At 37.5% G+C, this 19,155-nt stretch overlaps 1 protein-coding gene across 6 annotated transcripts in view; it reads left to right on the top strand.

The window, feature by feature from the left end:
- The window catches only part of PPFIA2 (PTPRF interacting protein alpha 2), a 289,947-nt gene that overhangs the window by 127,861 nt on the left and 142,931 nt on the right, over nucleotides 1-19,155 (top strand). For 3 of the 6 annotated variants that reach the window (XM_071766166.1, XM_071766115.1, XM_071766123.1), the window contains exon 3: nucleotides 17,587-17,649. The exons of the other annotated variants lie outside the window; for them this stretch is intronic. In XM_071766166.1, the coding sequence (XP_071622267.1) occupies nucleotides 17,587-17,649 (63 nt within the window). The remainder of the gene's footprint in view (nucleotides 1-17,586; nucleotides 17,650-19,155) is intronic. 6 annotated transcript variants of the gene reach the window in all.

A 19,155-nucleotide genomic window follows, 5' to 3' on the forward strand; every position in this document is an offset into this window, starting at 1 on the left:
GTGCTAATGTCTCAGCAAAGCATGGCAAGTGGCATGTCTGCTTTGTATCCAAAAGCAGGGTGGTGTTGTTGTTTCTTGTTTACTGATTGCATCCTCTTCACAGGCATTGTGCCCCACTGGTATGACTATGCTGCTTCCCGTTCTGGAGTTTGGTCTTCCAGGAAAAATTCAGGGATCTTCTACTGCACAGCAAGCAGTCCCACAGTCTCTTAAACTGTAGATTTGATAATGGTGCAGTCAGGGCTGGGATTCCTTTTGATTCTTCCTATTTGAAGAGAGGCTGAGGGAGCTGGGGGTGTTCAGCCTGGAGAAGAGGAGGCTCAGGGGAGACCTCATCACTCTCTACAACTCCCTGAAAGGAGGGGGTAGCCAGGGGGGGGTTGGTCTCTTTTCCCAGACGACTTTCAACAAGAGGACATGCTCTTAAGTTGTGCCAGGGGAAGTTTAGGTTAGATATTAGAAAGAATTTCTTTACAGAGAGGGTGATCAGGCATTGGAATGGGCTGCCCAGTGAAGTGGTGGATTCTCCATCCCTGGAGATATTTAAAAAGAGACTGGATGTGGCACTCAGTGCCATGGTCTAGCAACTGCAGCGGTGGGTCAAGGGTTGGACTTGATGGTCTCTGAGGTCCCTTCCAACTCAGCCAATTCTATGATTCTATGATTCTATTTGCCCGTGCTTACAAGGAATATGTCATAAAATGTGTTCTATGTGCAACTTGCACATACAGTCAGAGAGCAGGAGGCTCCAAAAGAGGACACCAAAGAAGCGCAGTTGGTCTGAAGAGCTGAGCAGCACCTGAAGCTTGAGGGCTGCTGACACTGGCTGCAGATACAAGGCTTTACTTGGACATACAATTGCCAGGCTACTTAGTGAAAAAAACGGATCAAAACTTAGCAGTTTCCTCTCCAAAGCCAGTTGATGATTACTGTTATATGTGAGTAGGGTATTCTTGTTTTTCTGCTGTGAGAGTTAACAAAATTTCAGCAATGTGTAAACGCTGTGAAGGAAAATTTAGCTATCCCATCTGCTTTCTTCTGACTAACATTTCTTCTGTCACTAAGCCTTCCTGGTAGAATTAAAAATAGACAGCTACAAAGGAGCCCACGTCTATTCATTGACCCTCAGTCTTTGAAACTTACAACTATAAAAATCAGTGGACCAAACCAACCATATATATAAATCGAGATTTTCATTAAATGCTCCAGTTTCTGTATCTTATCCTCTTGAGAAAATTCTCTCTGGAAGTTCAGTAAATTGATGAGGCCTGCACAAACTTGAAAAGGGAAAAGGATTAATTAATTTTAATTCCTCAGTATGGTGAAAGGCAGAAGGTGTCATTTATTCTGGCTCCCATGACTGCAGTACCCAATCATCTCAGAATCACTGCTACAGTAACAGTGAATAATTTATCTATTTTTTTTTTTTTGGCAGAACCTTATAAAAATGGAGGAGGGTAACTGTTCCACTTGAAGCTTATCATAGCAGAAAGGCTTACCTGGCCTGTGGGTGTGGAGAGGTCACAACTGTGGGTTCTTATGACACATAGCAGTGTATGACACGTAGCAGCGATCAGTAGTAGCATCAATCAATAGTAGCAACACCTAATAATAGCAGCAATCAAGTATATATGTAATATTATAGATTACTACAAGCTTAGAACTAGTGAAGCAAACATCAATAACAGAACAGCAAATATGTCAGAATACTTACATGTAACTCTATGATACCAAGCACATTAAAAAGATTCCAGAAGGGGCAAACCCACCCCAGAAGGAGACCCAGTCATCCCAGAAATGGCAGGACAAAATTAATCCACACCATTATTTTTTCCTGTCAGTTTTCCTGTTCTTGCAGTTAGAGCAGCTAATGACAGTTACTGATCCTTATTTTCTAGGGATCTTTTCCCAGACTATTTTTCTGATTTGATATGATAAATTGCTATTACAACATTCATAGATTTTGCACATTTTGATGGTATCTCAGGATGTCTCTGGTTTCTGTGTACCCAGCTGCACTTCAAAGATGCCAGCTGCACTTCTGAGGGATGCTTCTGGTTCCCAGGCCTAGTTCCCAGGCTGACAGCTCCCAGTCTGGCAGGCATGTTTTCTGACAGTATTTCAGTCGACATTTTCTTCTTTTCCCTTTAATCAGGTTGCTTTTATTGCTTCTCACATCATTTGTAAGTTTTACTTTTTCTATTAATAACTTTTTCGGAAAAAAGTGAGATACATGGTTAGAAAGCTGATAGGTTATTTAGGTAATTTAAATAAACTACGAATGTGTGATAAGGTCCTCTTTTTTAACCTGTTCTCTAGTAGCTATGACATTGATCTACAATCAGAGATTAAATCCAAGCATTTTTTAGATTCCTTCTGTGCTTGGGAAGATTTGCCTACATTCCTGCCATATTCTGGAAGAGGCTGCAGCAGTCAGACTACCCCTGGATCTTTTCTGATCTCCTGCTTAGCACCAAGATATCACATGTAAAGCATTAGCAACTGAGTAGAGCAGGGATGAAAACCCAAGTGCACCAGTATTGCAAGAAGTGACCCAACTGCTCTGAAAGTAATTTTCTCTTCTGGAGAATTTATCTGTATGTGAAAGGGAATAACTCAAATAGGAGCTGTTAAAGTCCACAAATATTTTGTGAACTTAATCATGTGGACTTTCACCTGAGAGGTAGCAGAATTTTGGTCCTATCTACGTTCTGAAAATGCTCTCATTGTGCATTGGCTCGAGGGTCTCTGTCTTATATTGGAAATGCTCTTAGTAACCGAGACAGAAGGTAAAAAGAGGTACCCTTGCAGGGTGGTATTAGAGGAAAGGGGCTTTAGTGCCTGCCTGAGTGCTAACTAGCCTCCCACTGAAATGCAATATAAATATGCATTTTTATTTTTTTTATTTTTTTTAGTAACAGTATATATATAGCAATTCCTGCATTTCAATTTTATTGAAACTTTTTAACACTAAAATCAAGTCCAAACTATGGGCAAAGATACAGATACAGGGATACATGGAACTGAAGGCGATGCCTGACCACATGAACTCTCTTAAATGAATATGCATGTAAAATGTTTTCTTCTCAGTTTCACTGAGATGACAGTTGAAAGAGTATGTTTTCAAAGCAGATTTACCAAAATCGTAGCTATGATCTCCTTAAAATTCCTGTCTTATTGTAGGAAAACTGGGGTATTTCTCTTGCTATACACTACTTAATTATTCAATATCACATAGGGTTGTAAAGTCTCTTGATTTTTTTTTTTACCTTATTGATGCTTATCATTAATCCCACCAGTGTATTTGAGACAGATGGATGAGTAAAACCATAAAGCTTTAAAATTACATTGGAAGAGGCAGAGCTGTGGTTTAAAGAGTGTGATTCTGAACTAGAAAAGACAATACTTCCATTAAGTAAGGTTACATGGTACTCATAGCTAAAACTATCAAGTGAATGCACTCATTCATATAATGTACGTATCTTTGTTCCACAACAAATGTTGTGTTAATGATTAAAACTGCCACACTTCTGACTCATATATTATTAACCATGTCTTTTGCCAATGCTAATCATGTATTCCTTTGATGCACACAAATACATATGCCAAGCTATTGTCTGGAGAGAATGCTAGTTATTATACATATAGAATCATAGAATCATAGAATCCTAGGGGTTGGAAGGGACCTCAAAAGATCATCTAGTCCAACCCCCCCTGCCAGAGCAGGGCCCCCTAGAGTACATCGCCTAGGAACGTGTCCGGGCGGGTTTTGAATGTCTCCAGTGAAGGAGACTCCACAACCCCCCTGGGCAGCCTGTTCCAGGGCTCTGTCACCCTTACAGTAAAAAAATTTTTTCTGATATTCAACTTGAACCTCCTATGCTCCAATTTACACCCATTACCCCTTGTCCTATCACTGGACACCACTGAGAAAAGCCTAACTCCATCTCCCTGACACTCACCCCTTACATATTTGAAAACATTGATGAGGTCGCCTCTCAGTCTCCTTTTCTCCAAACTAAAGAGACCCAGCTCCCTCAGCCTTTCCTCATAAGGGAGATGCTCCACTCCCTTAATCATCTTAGTAGCTCTGCGCTGGACTCTTTCAAGCACTTCCCTGTCCTTCTTGAACTGAGGGGCCCAGAACTGGACACAATACTCCAGGTGCGGCCTCACCAATGCAGAATAGAGGGGGAGGAGAACTTCTCTTGACCTACTAACCACACCCTTTCTAATGCACCCCAGGATGCCATTGGCCTTCTTGGCCACAAGGGCACATTGCTGGCTCATGGTCATCTTCTTGTCTACCAGGACACCCAGGTCTCTTTCACCTACACTGCTCTCCAGCAGGTCAGCCCCCAACCTATACTGGGACATCGTGTTGTTCTTCCCCAAATGCAAAACTCTACACTTCCCCTTGTTGAATTTCATCATGTTTCTCCCTGCCCAACTCTCCAGCCTGTCTAAGTCTCTCTGAATGGCAGCACAGCCTTCTGGTGTGTCAGCCACTCCTCCCAGCTTAGTGTCATCAGCAAACTTGCTGAGGGTACATTCTATACCCTCATCCAAGTCGTTGATGAAGATATTGAACAACACCGGTCCCAGTACCGACCCCTGAGGGACTCCACTAGTCACACACCTCCAACCAGATTCTGCCCCATTGACTACAACTCTCTGACTCCTTCCTTTCAACCAGTTCCTGATCCACCTCACTACCTGATCACCAAACCCCTACTTGATCAACTTATCTACAAGGATGCTGTGAGAGACGGTGTCAAATGCTTTACTGAAATCAAGATAAACCACATCTACCGCTCTTCCATCATCTATCCACCTAGTAATTTCCTCATAGAAGGCTATGAGGTTAGTCAAACATGATTTACCCTTGATAAAACCATGCTGACTGCTCTTGATGACCCCCATGTCCTTGATATGCCTGGAGATAGTGACAAGAACAAGTTGTTCCATCACCTTTCCAGGGATGGAGGTGAGGCTGACCGGTCTATAGTTACCCGGGTCCTCCTTCTTGCCCTTCTTGTAGACTGGAGTGACATTTGCTATCCTCCAGTCCTCAGGCACCTCTCCTGTTACCCATGACTTACTGAAGATGATGGAGAGTGGCCTAGCAATGACCTCCGCCAGCTCCCTCAGCACCCTTGGATGCATTCCATCTGGACCCATCGATTTATGGATGTCCAGATTACTCAGCTGATCCCTAACCCAATCCTCATCTACTATGTCAAACTCCTCATTTATCTTGACTACTTCTGGGGTTAAATGAATCTGGGGCTCATGCGGAAACCCTGCAGGAGTAAAGACAGAGGCAAAGAAGGCGTGGTGAAACAGTTCATAGGTTTCTTTTATTATTTCATTGAAAGATAATATACTGTATTTAATTCATTATTTGGTCAATTGCAATACTAAATTGCATTAGGAATTACTGACTAAATGTAATCTTTTTGATAATATTTTTTTCCTGAGGTTATTTTCTGTAACTTATGCTATAATTTTAAGTAATGTTTCCAAGTCCAAAATAGTAGCATCCCATCCCCCTACCTATGATATGCTGTCACTGCTTTAAGTCCTTTTAAGGCATTCTTGTGAGTTACCCAAACCAGGAAAACTATTTATGCACACTGCTAACAGGTGGACGTGCAAGCTAATGCAGTTTAGTTTAGACCACAAAATATTAATCATGTCAGATTCTCATGGTTTACATTTTGGATTTTTACAATAATTACCAAAATACCTCTATTTTGCAAACTAGATTATGTATATTTTATATATGCATTTGTCCATATCTTCAGTTATGATATACTTAAAATGATTGGTTTTGTCTGGATCTGCAGTCTTTCACGTTGCTGTTTGGGTGAGTCTGAGAAAAAACATGGCTAATATTTATCCATTGATGCTTTGATGTCTTTGGTTGCTTGAATAAGTGTTGCCAGAGCACTATTTATAACTTTATTTTCATTGTTGTCAGTAAAGTGTGTGTTCCTAAATTTAGTGCTTTAAGTTGTGCTATAGTCTCAGCTTTATATGAGCATGACATTGGAATGGGCTGCCCAGGGAAGTGGTGGATTCTCCGTCACTGGAGATATTTAAAAAGAGACTGGATGTGGCACTCAGTGCCATGGTCTGGTAACTGCAGCGGTAGTGGATCAGGGGTTGGACTTGATGATCTCTGAGGTCCCTTCCAACCCAGCCAATTCTATGATTCTATGATTCTATGATAGTTATGATTATCCTTCATAATCCTGGCACTTAGCTGGGTAGAATGGCTGAATGCAGAGAAGCAAGACTGCAGTTATTAGGAAACCTTTCTTCTCAGGACCACTCCTTGATCACTACTGCATCATCTGGGCCCAGCAGCAGCACAGCAAAGGAAACTGGGCTTGTGTACATGCCCAGCTGTGTTGGTCACTTTCCTCAAGTGAGCATACGCACACTTTCAACACCTTTCTCATTATTTTCAGTCTATTTTCAACAGCCATTTCTGTTCATTTTCATAAAAAAGACATAGGTCTTCCAGCACATTCTGTTAGAAAATATGGTCTGATTTATGCTTCAAGCAGCTGAAAAGAATATTACACATAGAGAAAATTAAATACTTAAAGAAAAGTTCCTAAAACTTATTTCACTTGGAGCACTTCAGATCTGGGCTTTCAGTCAGTGCAGTGTTTAGTTATGAGCCAATGTCAAAAATGAGTGTTGAAAAAGAGTTTTAAAAAGTTTTTTTTCAATAAACACAGTGTTTTAATAAATAAAGGCACACAATCTGCTGGTCTTCATCTGCAAAGCTTCATAGTTAATTTAAGTCAAAATTATTTGAGTTCTTTTCTTTAGAGTAGGAATTTCATTTCAATTTTGAACGTGCTCATCTTAACAATGCTTTTCATGAAAGCTTTTGGAGAAAGACTGGGTAATCTCCCTCTCCTACATAGCCAACCTATCAAATGTAGAAATTTACATTTGGAGAGGAATAACCAGTTTTACATACCTTTTATCCTAAAATAGATCCTGACATAGATCAGATGAATTTTGTTTTCCTTTTGGCTGCACAGATTTTTTTCTTTTTTTTTGAGACTGGGATTTTTAAACTCCTTGGACTCTTTGGGTGAACAAACACATCAATACAAGAGATTAAACTATATCTGAGTGCTAATGCAAATTTCCTTTTATTTTCAATCACATAGCTATAATCCACTACTTTTAAGATTCTTTCAGGAGATAGAAAATAAACTTCTTTTTTTCCTCTTCCACACTCACAGCTGCTTTGTGTTCTCAGTGGAAGAACCTCCACCTCCTCTCCACTGATATCCTCCCCTTTTGGGCTGTTTTTCCAAGGTGTAGTTTCACTGCCTGCATCTGCCATTGCTTGTGGCTTTTTCAAATTACATTAATGTGAAGCTGAACTGATTTCTGACATCTGGCTGTTGCCCAAAGGGTTATGAACAGCTGAGAAAAAGACCAAAGTCTCAGTAATTTGTCTTTGCTGCTGCTCAACAGCATCATAAGCAGCTTCAGTTCCCGAAACTGTGTGTAAATCATGAATGTATCAGTGCACTGCTGTATATTTGTTTGGTATTTGGGTGTGGGTATCAAAAAGGATTTGGGGGGTGGAGTTATTCATGGCTTGGCTTTGTGAAAAAAGATTTAAGATGGGCCCTACCCACGTTTGCATACCGTTTTGACCCTCACCTGTCACCACAGGGCTTTACAAGGGTGGGTACCCCCTTCAAGCCCACACAGTGGCTTTTTTAGGTGAGGCACAGCATGCACGGAACTGTCCCCACCCTTTACTCCTAAGGTTCATCTGCCATGGCCTAGCAAGCTTGGATGGTGACAGGGAAGTCCTCAGGACGTAGGTTTAGTTAGAGTCTCCTTCTCTTAGCTGGATGGCCTTACAGGGCTAAACAAGCTCCATCTGCCCAGGTTTGGAGTTTAGAGTTGTCCTTCTCCTAGGATGGTTGCCTGAAGGCTGCTGAGCCCATCCTGACCACAGACACACTTTGTCTGACCCTTCAGTTGTGACCTGCCTGCCATGGGAGACCCTGCTGGAGGCACCTGCCCCTGCCAGCAGAGCTCCCAACCTCACAAGGGCACGCAAGCTCCTACCCCATGACACGAGGATGCCCGTGAAGGGATGCAGTTATAAATGCAACTTAAAATACTACTCCTGAACTCTGTGACTTAGGCTCCTATACCCACCAGGAAAAGCAAATAAAGCAAAAAAACAGTGAGTCACATCCAACAAATGTCTGCGTATACCATGCATACACTGTTCATATATACATTAATATAATAACATTAATATAATAACATTTAATTTTCCCTTCTGCCTCTTTTCAGAGAAGAAAAATTCTCAGAGCTGTACTTGCACAGTGCCTAGTAAATATGATGGCAAGTTATGGTATAAATTACTTAAAATAATTTAAGACAGTAGGAATGCATGTGATTGTCCTGACCTATTCAGGACCTGTAGAATATTGTACAGTCATCAGTGAGATGAAGGAGACAGATTGCTTGGAAGCTGGCCCAACAACGTAGCATTAGGTCTCTCAGGAATTAGCACTATCTTTTCGTGTTCCACTGGTATTTTCAAGAGTAAGCCTTATTTTTTCAGCAATTTTTTCTAGAAAGACAAACATTTTTAAAGCAAACCACCAAGCTAAAATAGTTCTGGCAAAACTCTTTGTGGACTACAGATATCTACATATCTGTACATTTTTTTACTGAGGAGACAAACTATGAGAAATATTCATGTACAACAGTGTTAGCCATATTTACTTGGCTTGTAGAATCATAGAATGCCAGGTTGGAAGGAACCTCAAGGATCATCTGGTCCAACCTTTCTAGGTAGAAACATGGTTTAGATGAGGTGGCCCAGCACCCTGTCAAAGTTGAGTCTTTGAAGTGCCAGTGTTGGGTAATCCACCACTTCCCTGGGGAGATTATTCCAATGTCCAACTTCTCTCTTGATGAAAAGTTTTCTTCTGATGTCCAATCAGGATCTCCCCAGGAGCAACTTTTACCCAGTACCCCTCAGCTTTTCCATGTGAATGAGGTTATAGTTGTAAAAGTGGTACTTAGCATGTTTAAAAGTAGAAAACAGAACACTACATTCTTCTCATGTGGTCTAGGGTGTACACTGATATGCTCAGGAGACATGTTGTTGCTATCCTTAAAATTGGTAGATCTTTAATAAAACAAATGTCCTTCCTCTTGTATAATTAGAAGAGAGTGGGTTTTTTATACTTTTTATTTTCCTCTTTAATTTTCTCAAACTCTATAGTTTTAAAAACATAGCTTTTTCTATTTATGAAGAAAGATAGAGCAGAAATAAATTCTCTTAATAACTACTCAGTCAAACGCCAAAGGGGAATTAAACATAAATGAAAAGCAGCACTTTCTTTGCTGTGGATAATGTTACAAAATGTATTTAAATCAAAAGTGGGCAGAGGGGAAAATAGACTACATTCTTTAAAATCCTTTTCATAAAGTATCTTCTCAGAATTTTAAAACATGTAGAATTTGCAAATGATGTGAATCTAAGATTTAAGTTTGTGTCTTGAGTGGCTAGTAACTATACATTTCAAAGCTATACCAAGGCAAATGTCAGTTATGCACTCAATATGTGCAAGTTTATTTTATTTTACTGTGCATTGACATCCTTCATATTTAAAATTTAATAAACCATCCAAGAAGTGTTAGATGTGGCATTTCCTATATTCCCCATACCTGAGCTGTATTGCAGTCTGTGATAGAGATGCAGACCCAAAGTCAATGTTGCTCTTGTTTTTTGCCTGTAGTGACAGTACAGGGAGAAATTATGAGACTGAGTTCAGGGAAGAAATTATGTCCCTTTTCCTTTGTAAGAGGAGTTAAACCAGTAGTTTTCCATTTCACTGTCTGAAGAGAGGAATTCTTCTCATCATCTGATATAACTTCCCTTATTTTTCCTAGGGGTTTTCATTGATCTACATTTAAAGTCTGGCATACTGGAAGATTAATAAACCAGTATAGACAGTACATGCTCACACATGGCAAAACAAGCAATTATTTGCAGAGGGGCTGGAGTAGAAAATTTCCAGAAATTAAAAAAAAAAAATTAATTAATACAAGTTGCATTGTTGTGGTTCTTTTTTGAAGATGAAGGATATGTAGAATAAATTATTACTGAACCTTAGCTATCTATGATTGCAATTTCTAGAAGACTGTTAAGGATCAGTTTTCACTTGGTCAAAAAGAATTCAGTTTATATTCTGATAATTTGGCTTGGTGAGGATGTATCAAATAATTAGACACAGAAAAAATTCTTTTAGTTATATGTATGTGCAGTTAAATGATAAATGTGTGTTAAGTGCCTTTGAAGAGTACCCTTATTCATACTTTCCTAAGTAAATACACAGCCAGGAATAGCAAAGCGTGAATCTCTTAAGATGCAATTAGCTTGCTCTCACTGTTGATGTTTAAGAATTTATAGTAGTGTGATTTTTTTTATGGTTTTCTTATCATAAGAACACTTGCCTAGTCATGAAGACAGATCACATACTGTTTAAACCAAATGCACAAACATTGATTGGCTTCTTTAGGGGAAAAAACCCCAAGGTGGGGATACTTCTTACATGGTGGGAATACTCAGTTGCAAAATTCCTCAAGACTGTCTTTCAAGCTTTTCATCATTCTTACACACAATCATGGTATGAGATTTATTTTTAGCTGTAATTCTGGAAAATTACACAAAAAAAAAAAAAAAAAAAACCAACAAAAAAACCAAACCAAACCAAAAACCCAAAGAATAGTTAAACCCAAAAAAAAAATCCAAAACAAAAACCCAAAGAATAATTAAGCAGCTCAATCACTGTGATGCAGGTAGCCACATAAATATGAATTTTATTATCTCTTGAAAATACTCACTTGTTGATGTATTACATTACATTGTATCATCATGGAACAGTGCTATGAGAAGATTACTGTACAGATTGCAAGATAATCAAGGTCTGTCTTTTTTACTTATTATTTACTTATTTACTTATTATTTACTGCTACAGGCAATAGGACAAGTAAAAACTACTAAAAACTCTGTCCCTCTCTTTCTTACAAGCCTCCTTTGAGTACTGAAAGACCACAAGAAGGTCTTCCCTGACTCTTCTCCAGGTTAAATGTCCTTAGATATTTCTGTTTATGGCATCTTATATATGAAAAAATGCTATATACTGATGTAAACACAGATGCCCTGGCACACCAATTCTGGTCATGCAAATGAGACTCCTTTTGATTTGCGTAACTTCAGAATACGAACACTTTCAACTCATTTGAGTTACAAGTACTAGGTTGGTAATTTTGGACTATTATTTACTTCCCATAATTACAATGTTGTTACATTTGATTGAATTGTTAACTCGATAAGGAAGTTTAATCAAAGAACAGGGATTATATTAAATATTTTAGGTTTCACCTCACTTATGTGGGGCAATCAAAGTATGCTGTTGTTGAAAATAATATTTATATATGTTTAATATATATTAAATTTTTTTAGATGGAAAAAGAACGTATGATTTGGTTCAACAATTAAAGATGACTTTTTGCACAGAAGCAGCTGACAGCTTCAGATAAGAGGCCCCTCATAAAGATAACTTTGGTATATGAGAGCAGATGATAGTAAGATAGGGCAATAGAAAGCATTGATTCAGTGAAGAGGTTATTTTTTATGTGTTTGATGGATTATTTTGAAGAAAATATGGTTTACTAGCCCAAATGTTAAAATAAATTACAGTGACCTTTTTAGTTGTTGTTGTTGTTTAATTTAGATGATATATATTTTTCAGGGATAACTGTGCATCTCTATTGAAGACACAGTGGAGGGATTTCACATTTTTTACTGAGATTTGCATGCTATGTAGGTCTCATAAAGGCTGAGTTCCACTGTTAGCACAAACTCTGGCTTTGCTGGATGCCCCAAAGTGTGCTTAAGGAGATTTAAGGAGATTTAGCGTTAACATTGTAGTTATGTTACATTTTAAAAGTGGAGATACAAATGCTAATTTATAAACCCCAGAAGAGTGGAGTTTAATGGATCAAATCTGAAGAGCTCATTTTCCAAAATAAATACTAACTTCTTCAATCAGTGAAGTCATCCACTGGAACATTCAGGAGAGATTCCTTCACATTTTTTTGTCCTCCCTGGTTATGTGTCTTTTACAGCAAAGGAGCATTCTCCTCAGCAGATCTAAGTGTGGTATCATCTGCCTTCCAACCTCTTTTCCACCCAGAAGTGCACCTTGCAAGTGGGCTGTGAGTCTGAGTCACTGGGTGGCATTCAGTATCCTGGTGATTCTCAAACTATTTGGCCCTAACATATCCCAGAAGCTGCAGTCAATCCATATCCAAATGCCATATTGCGTATAACAGCAAATTTGGTCTTCGCTGGGCCTGCAAGACTTGTTTTCATTGCTGCATTTCTTTCTAAGACAGCAATTTTTATATACCTGTGGGTATGTGAGGTGGCTGCAGAAGAGGAATGTCATTTGTTTCTAATGACGTTGGCAACGAAGTGAGACCTAAAATCACTTGTTTTTTGTCACAGACTTAATTTATCCAGAGCAAGCCCTAAGAGCTTCAAACTTTTACATCACTTGAAACTTCTGGCAAGTGCTGAGCTATCACTAGAAGTATAGTCAGGATTAAAATTCTGTCCAGATTGTCTAGGGACAGACTGGGTAAAGTGTTAAATCTTCACATCCTTCCTCCTTTGCTCTCTTTTATTGTAGGGGTTCTCTGTGTTTCTCAACTGATAGGTATCAAATCTTGCATAATGAAATCCTATGTGCTGTAACACCAAATAACATTTAGGATTGAAAAAAAATTGATACTTAGTACAGATAGATTCTCAGTATGCAGTTTGTGAATTTTAAATATACCTTTGAGATTATTAAAGTACCCTTTGTGAACATCTGGGTATCTCGCTTATCATTCTCTTCAGTAGAGACAGTATGGATGGCATCTGATATAATGTTTTTACTCTGCATTAATTTGACAGCTTCTCAAAGTTGGTATAATAAACTCTGAATAACTAAGATATCACATATATTTTCCGTATCTAAGGTGTAAGGTACCATGGTATGCTAAGACAGCCTTATGGTCTTTGATTTTAACAGCAGATATTTGTTTTGTATCATTACTTCTAGTCCAGCCTACACTTAAAAAACACTTAACAAAAACCCAAACCAATTGATTCTGAATTAGTGTAAAGCTTTTTACATGTCTGAATCAGTACAATCTAGATTGTAATGATTGTACTGATTGTTGAAATCATGTGAGATGCATGGGACATTACATGAAACAGGGTTAACTTCAGAATCAGCTTAGCTACAGCTACTTCTCTAGTCAGAGGTCAGAGAAGAGGCAGTGAATTTCACTATGAAATATAAACTTCATGAAATATTAGACCTATATATTATGGAAGTTTTCTTTTTGATTACATCTTGGGTTTTTTTCTCCACCTACTGAAGTAATAAACAGAATAGTTTCTATGGGAATGGCTTTAGAAAGGAGGCAACAGATATGTTCCTGCAGGGCTTTTTACCTTGATGACTGTTCATACTTGCTAAGCATGACCTTGCTTAGCTCCCCCATAAAGAGGTGACAAATAATGGAAAGTCCTTTTTGTGACATTGTTATGACATTAGTTTTACTAATTAATGTTAGTAAATAAAGTTTTCAATACACTGAAACACCTAAATAGCATTTTGATCTGTGGTGACTGATAGAAGACATTTCACCACAAAATTCTTGTCAAGAAATACCTAATATTTCTTTGAGGGACTATTTTTTGTTTCTGAGGGCAAGATCATCACTATTTTTCTAGTAATTAAGTTCTACTTGTCACATTCCTCCATTATACAAGTCAGAGAACTGGGAAAGATTCTGCACTGGTTTCTTCAATATATCAACAAATCGGATATATTCAGTGATAATAAAAGCTTTGGATACCACTGATATACACTGGCCTTGAAATTAGTGCTGTACTACTCACATCATAACTGAAAGCAGAGATTCCTGCTTTACCAGAGCTTTAACTTGGAACTTGCTGAGACGGTCTGGATTATAACAGTGTTGGTATTTAGGAAAATGTGTCTTGTTTCATGTGACCTGAACAGCAAGATCATTTGAAAGCCTGGTGTACCAACCAGTTAAAAAAAAACCATAGTTGATAGATGTTGTAAGCCCAGGGATATTGATTGAATTCTTCATGAATTTTCACCTCTTTCTCATAGGTTAATGTACAGAATTAGCTAAAATTTTGTTCAATTTTAGTGCTACCACAGAAGATTGAACCTGTGGTCTTATTCATCACTAGTTCCATCTAGTTGTGAAATGCAGGCCGCTTTGGCATATCTGTGGGCCATTAGTCATGATTTTAGTCTGATGTGGTCTAGAAACTCCAGGAGCTGTTTACTGGATTATGTACCTAGAGGGCTTTTTGTAGGTGATGCATTTTCTGAAAATGTTTTCAGATGTGCTACAGCCTCACACAAGGCTCCTCCTTGAGACAGGAGAATGAGCCTGGAAACAGAGTCCATTATTAGGATACAGCTTGAGAATGTCTCCCCCTACTCAGCTCTCATGAAGCCCCACCTGGACTAGTGTGTCCAGTTCTGGAGCCCCTAACACAGGAAGGACATGGGCCGAGAGAATTTGTGGATGCCTCATCCCTGGAAGTGTTCAAGGCCAGATGGGATGGGACTTGAGCAACTTGGTCTAGTAGGAGGGCTCTCTGTCTATGTGGGGGGTTGAAAGCAGGTGATTTTTAAGATTCCTTCCAAACAAAAACATGCTATGATACTATGATTCTATGAATCTGTCCTCATGGGTATGGTTAACAGCAAACAGCAGCTGAAGTGCTTATCCTGAGGAAGAAGATACTCATGTTCTAGATGTTCACTTTCAGAATCTTCTCTCCCTGTTGACTCTATTTTGTCATCTGATAAATTTAAATGCCTACACATTTTCTTAAGGGGGATGGCCAAGCTGTTTCGTGAATCTTAATTCTAACAGGCTGTATTTAGTAGGGTACAAAGTACTGAGGAGATGCTATAATATTAGCTGCATTCCTCATTGCAGTGAATATTTTATCAACATGCATGAAATGGGAGTTACTACATTACGTGCACTGCATAACTCATTAATGGATTCTGTATCTCAAATGATGGCCAGTAAAATCTTCCTGATGCTACAAAAATTATTTTCCTTAATATGCATAGTTTTAATACAATTTTAGAACAAATGCACAGATTTCATATGTTTTATTGAATATTTTTCTTTTGTTTCTGTACTCTTACACTTGACACTTTTGGTGCTATGCATCCAGTTGGGCAGGAAATTACCACAGCTATAAGAAAAAGGCCTTATAGCATTGAAATACCAGGGATCACTAATTTCCAAATATGTGAATTTTCCCATAGTGGGGCTGAGGTCAAAATACTGGACCTTAAGCATATCAGCTTCAACAGTTGACCACTGTTCATTTTATACCTTTCTTCAATAAAACTTTGATCACCGTTTCACAAGAGTAAAAGGGGTTAAAAATGGTTGCAAGATAATTTGAAAAATTAGGCTAAAGTTACTCAGAGAGTATTGCTGTTAACAGGGAGGTACAGCAAAGATTAATCAGTTAACAGAGCTCAGATGCAGCAGTCAAAAGTGTACAGTAGATCTACCTTCTCACACAAAAATGCAAAATCATCAGAAAACATAATATGTGAGATATGAATAAATTTAAAATGTGCAAAAATATGCAAACTATTAACATATCAATCCAGGTGCATTTTCTTTCAACCCTTTTTTATTAGTTGCATATGTATAAATACTGACATTAGATTTAATAACCGTTAAACTATATTTAAAGAAAGATGTGTGAAAAGTAAATGGATAAAGTTTATAATGTGTATGTTTTCTTGTGCTGAGATATTGTTTATTTGAAACAGTGTCATGCTGACATAATGTGGATTGTATTTTCCTTACAAAATTGTGGAGCAACAGTGGTGTTTAAAAATCCATCCTAAGCATTATAGATGAATTTACCATGAAGCTGCCTTGCATGGAAATATTTCATTCAAAAGTAGCTGCTTTGTATGAAGTGGAATCTCCTTTTAAAAACAGTAAAATAGCTTTCAAATATTTAAGGGTGTAAATCTAAAGAAGGGAAATCTGACATAAGCAAGTTAAGAACTTTCCAGTGTACATGGAGACTTTTGCTTAAAAGTCAAGATTTAATCTTTTTGTTACCACTAAAAGCATAATTCTCCTTTAAAACATTTAAAGCTTAAAAATCTTTCAAATATTTAAAAACTGTTACAAAATCACAATGTGGAATTTATTGGTAAAATGTAGTTTGTAGATAGATGAACACGGATACATGCCTGTACCTGTTCTTAAATATATTGATAATGGGCACATTTGTGTATACTCAAAAGTAATAATATAGAGTCAGGCTTTACTTCCTCATAAATCATAACAGTAAAGTCATTGTAAAATACATCTTGCAATTATATATATTTTTCAAATGTTATATTGTGCTATTAAAAGCATTTGAATAAAAAAACACTGTTGTTTTGTCACTTCTGAATACCAGGTTTACTGTATTGAGTTGGCAAATAGTCACAGAAATAAATCTTAGGTCAATATGGGCCTAAGTCAGTATTGACTTTGAGAGATAATGAAGCTCAACTATAATTACCATGAACATTGTATGTATTGTTACATATTCTCTCAACTATGAAAAAAAAAAATTGTTTGGGGTTTAGTCTAGAAATGGGTTTTTTTGAAATGGCAGTCAGGGTAGACTGAACAAGAGGTTCAGTTTGAAAATTTCTCCTGTTAATTTCCTCTGAAGTATTGAGATCTGAAGAAATGTCTTCTGGTCAGATTGCCTACTAGTTGAGGTCTTTCTAGAAAAGAATGTTATATGCAGGACTAAATGCAAAAATAAATGGAAAAGTCATGAGAAAAGAGGAAAAATAGCATTCAATACTAAAATACATTCTTCTGATAGCTGAAAGGACTTCCAGATTTTTAAGTGCATGAAGCCCTTTTTCCTACTATTTTTCCACTCTTCTGACCGCTGCAACAAGGAAGTCTGAGATGAAAAGTTTATCAGTTCAACTGGTAACTTCTATTGACTTCTTCTGATGCTTTTCTGTTTTAATTTGGGGGAGAAGATCCTACTTTCTTCAAACCTCACAAACAGGTAAACCTTTTGCTTTAACTAGAGACCTCAGATTAAAGTTAGCCACGGAGCTTCTCCACAGTGTCCTGACTGAGTTTCCTTCTGTGGACGCAGCACAGAATACCGAAGAGATTTACTCCTGGCTTGTTCTTAGTGCCTTGTGAGCCAGGAGATGTAACAATACTTTCAATTTTTTTTGTGTGATTTTCAGTTGAGCCACATTTTTCTTCTCTGAGATCAGCTTGCTTGAACTGGTAATAGCATCCAGCTTGTTAGCATGGTATAATTTAACTGTACTGTAGTGCTGTACAAAATTCTGTTCCATTCAGCGGAATCTCTGTTGCCCCCTTTTTCAGATGACGGTTGCTGCTGGTACGAGCATTGAGAATAACATTCAAAGGACCATATCCTGCCCTAATGTATGTTCAAAATATTTTGGATTTTTGAGTAATTGAAATGCAAAGTCTCCTTATTTGAATTTGGTATTTTGTTGCCCACAGAAGCTTCTGCATCTCGAGGTTACTTCACGTAATATATTTCAGAGCCAGTGAATATTGTACTACAAGTGAGGTCACAGACTGCCAAAATGACTGAATTGTTGCAATGTTTCTTAATATGCTTTGTTAATGCAGCTAAATAAAGACAATAATAATATATTCACAGTTCCTTCCACGTTTACCATGCTTCCCACCCAGCTCAAGGCACCTGTTGAAATCAGTAAAACATCGATAGGTAAATTGGGAAGCACAATGAGAGGCTACATTTATTCAGCTTAAGCTTGCTCTAAATTGGATTTTGATATAAAGATGTGGAATACTAAATTTAGAAGGATGGTAATTTCATTTTACTTGCTTAAACAGATATATCCCATATAAATAGAAAAAGGGAGGAGCTACCATAGCTCATGAATGGTAGAATAAAAAATTTGTTGTTAAAGAAAAAAAGCAAGTTATTCACTTGTAGTATAACAAATCTTTTTTTTTTTTTTTTTTTTTTTTTTCCTAAAAATATTCAGATAATGGAGGGTTGTTGGGCGAAAATTGAACTCTTGTACATTAATGGAGAAACATTGATGAGAATGTGGGATGTACCACTGAGAAAAGACTGTGGCTCTGCATTACATAGAAGCTATTTTTTATGTTGTAATATGTTTAATAATTTATTTTACAGCTGAAGATTCTTTTGTCTGCAGGAGAACTGGCAGAAGGAATTCTGGATAGTATTACCATAATTTTAAGTTCTTTTAAGATAGAACAAGTAATCAAAGTACAAGAGGAACATAGTAAAAATAACAACATAGTTAATATCTTCTGAATTTTTAGCACAGCTTTAACTTCTTCAAGGCAATTCTAGTATTTTGGTCTGCAAATAGTACAATTTTTAATGGAAGATAGTAATATGAAAGATAGTAACGTGACAAAATTGAAAAGCATGGAAAAATTCAGGATTTCAGATTTAGTTATAGAAGTCCATACCATTACTTTAAAACTGTTTGGGGTCTTCTAGTTTTTTTTCTTTTTTTCTGTAAAATGCATTAAGTCATGCTTGAAATAGATGCTTTCTTAAAGGAATTAAGTAAACCAACAACTCAGAGGTTACTTTTTATTCTTTGAATTATATCTGTTACCACTAAAATCAGGAAGCAATTCATTAACAACAATATCAAGAAATCACAAGAGCTGTCATTGTAAAATACAGTTCTTAATTATCCCCCATTTTTAGTTTTGTTCCTTTCCTTTGGACTTACGTCCAAAAAGAAATCTATCGACCTCCACAAGAAAGGAAATAAAATTTAGCAGTCTTTTAATGCTCTTCTAACTCTATCCCCTGACATTCCTGTCTGTTGTTGAATTTGATGTCTGTGAATTTGATGACTGACAGTAGAGGCCAGAGTCAGTCTCACCTGTTGATTCTCTGAAGGTATG

Source organism: Heliangelus exortis, chromosome 1 (genome assembly GCF_036169615.1).
Source record: "Heliangelus exortis chromosome 1, bHelExo1.hap1, whole genome shotgun sequence".
NCBI classification, from domain to species: Eukaryota; Metazoa; Chordata; class Aves; order Apodiformes; family Trochilidae; genus Heliangelus; species Heliangelus exortis.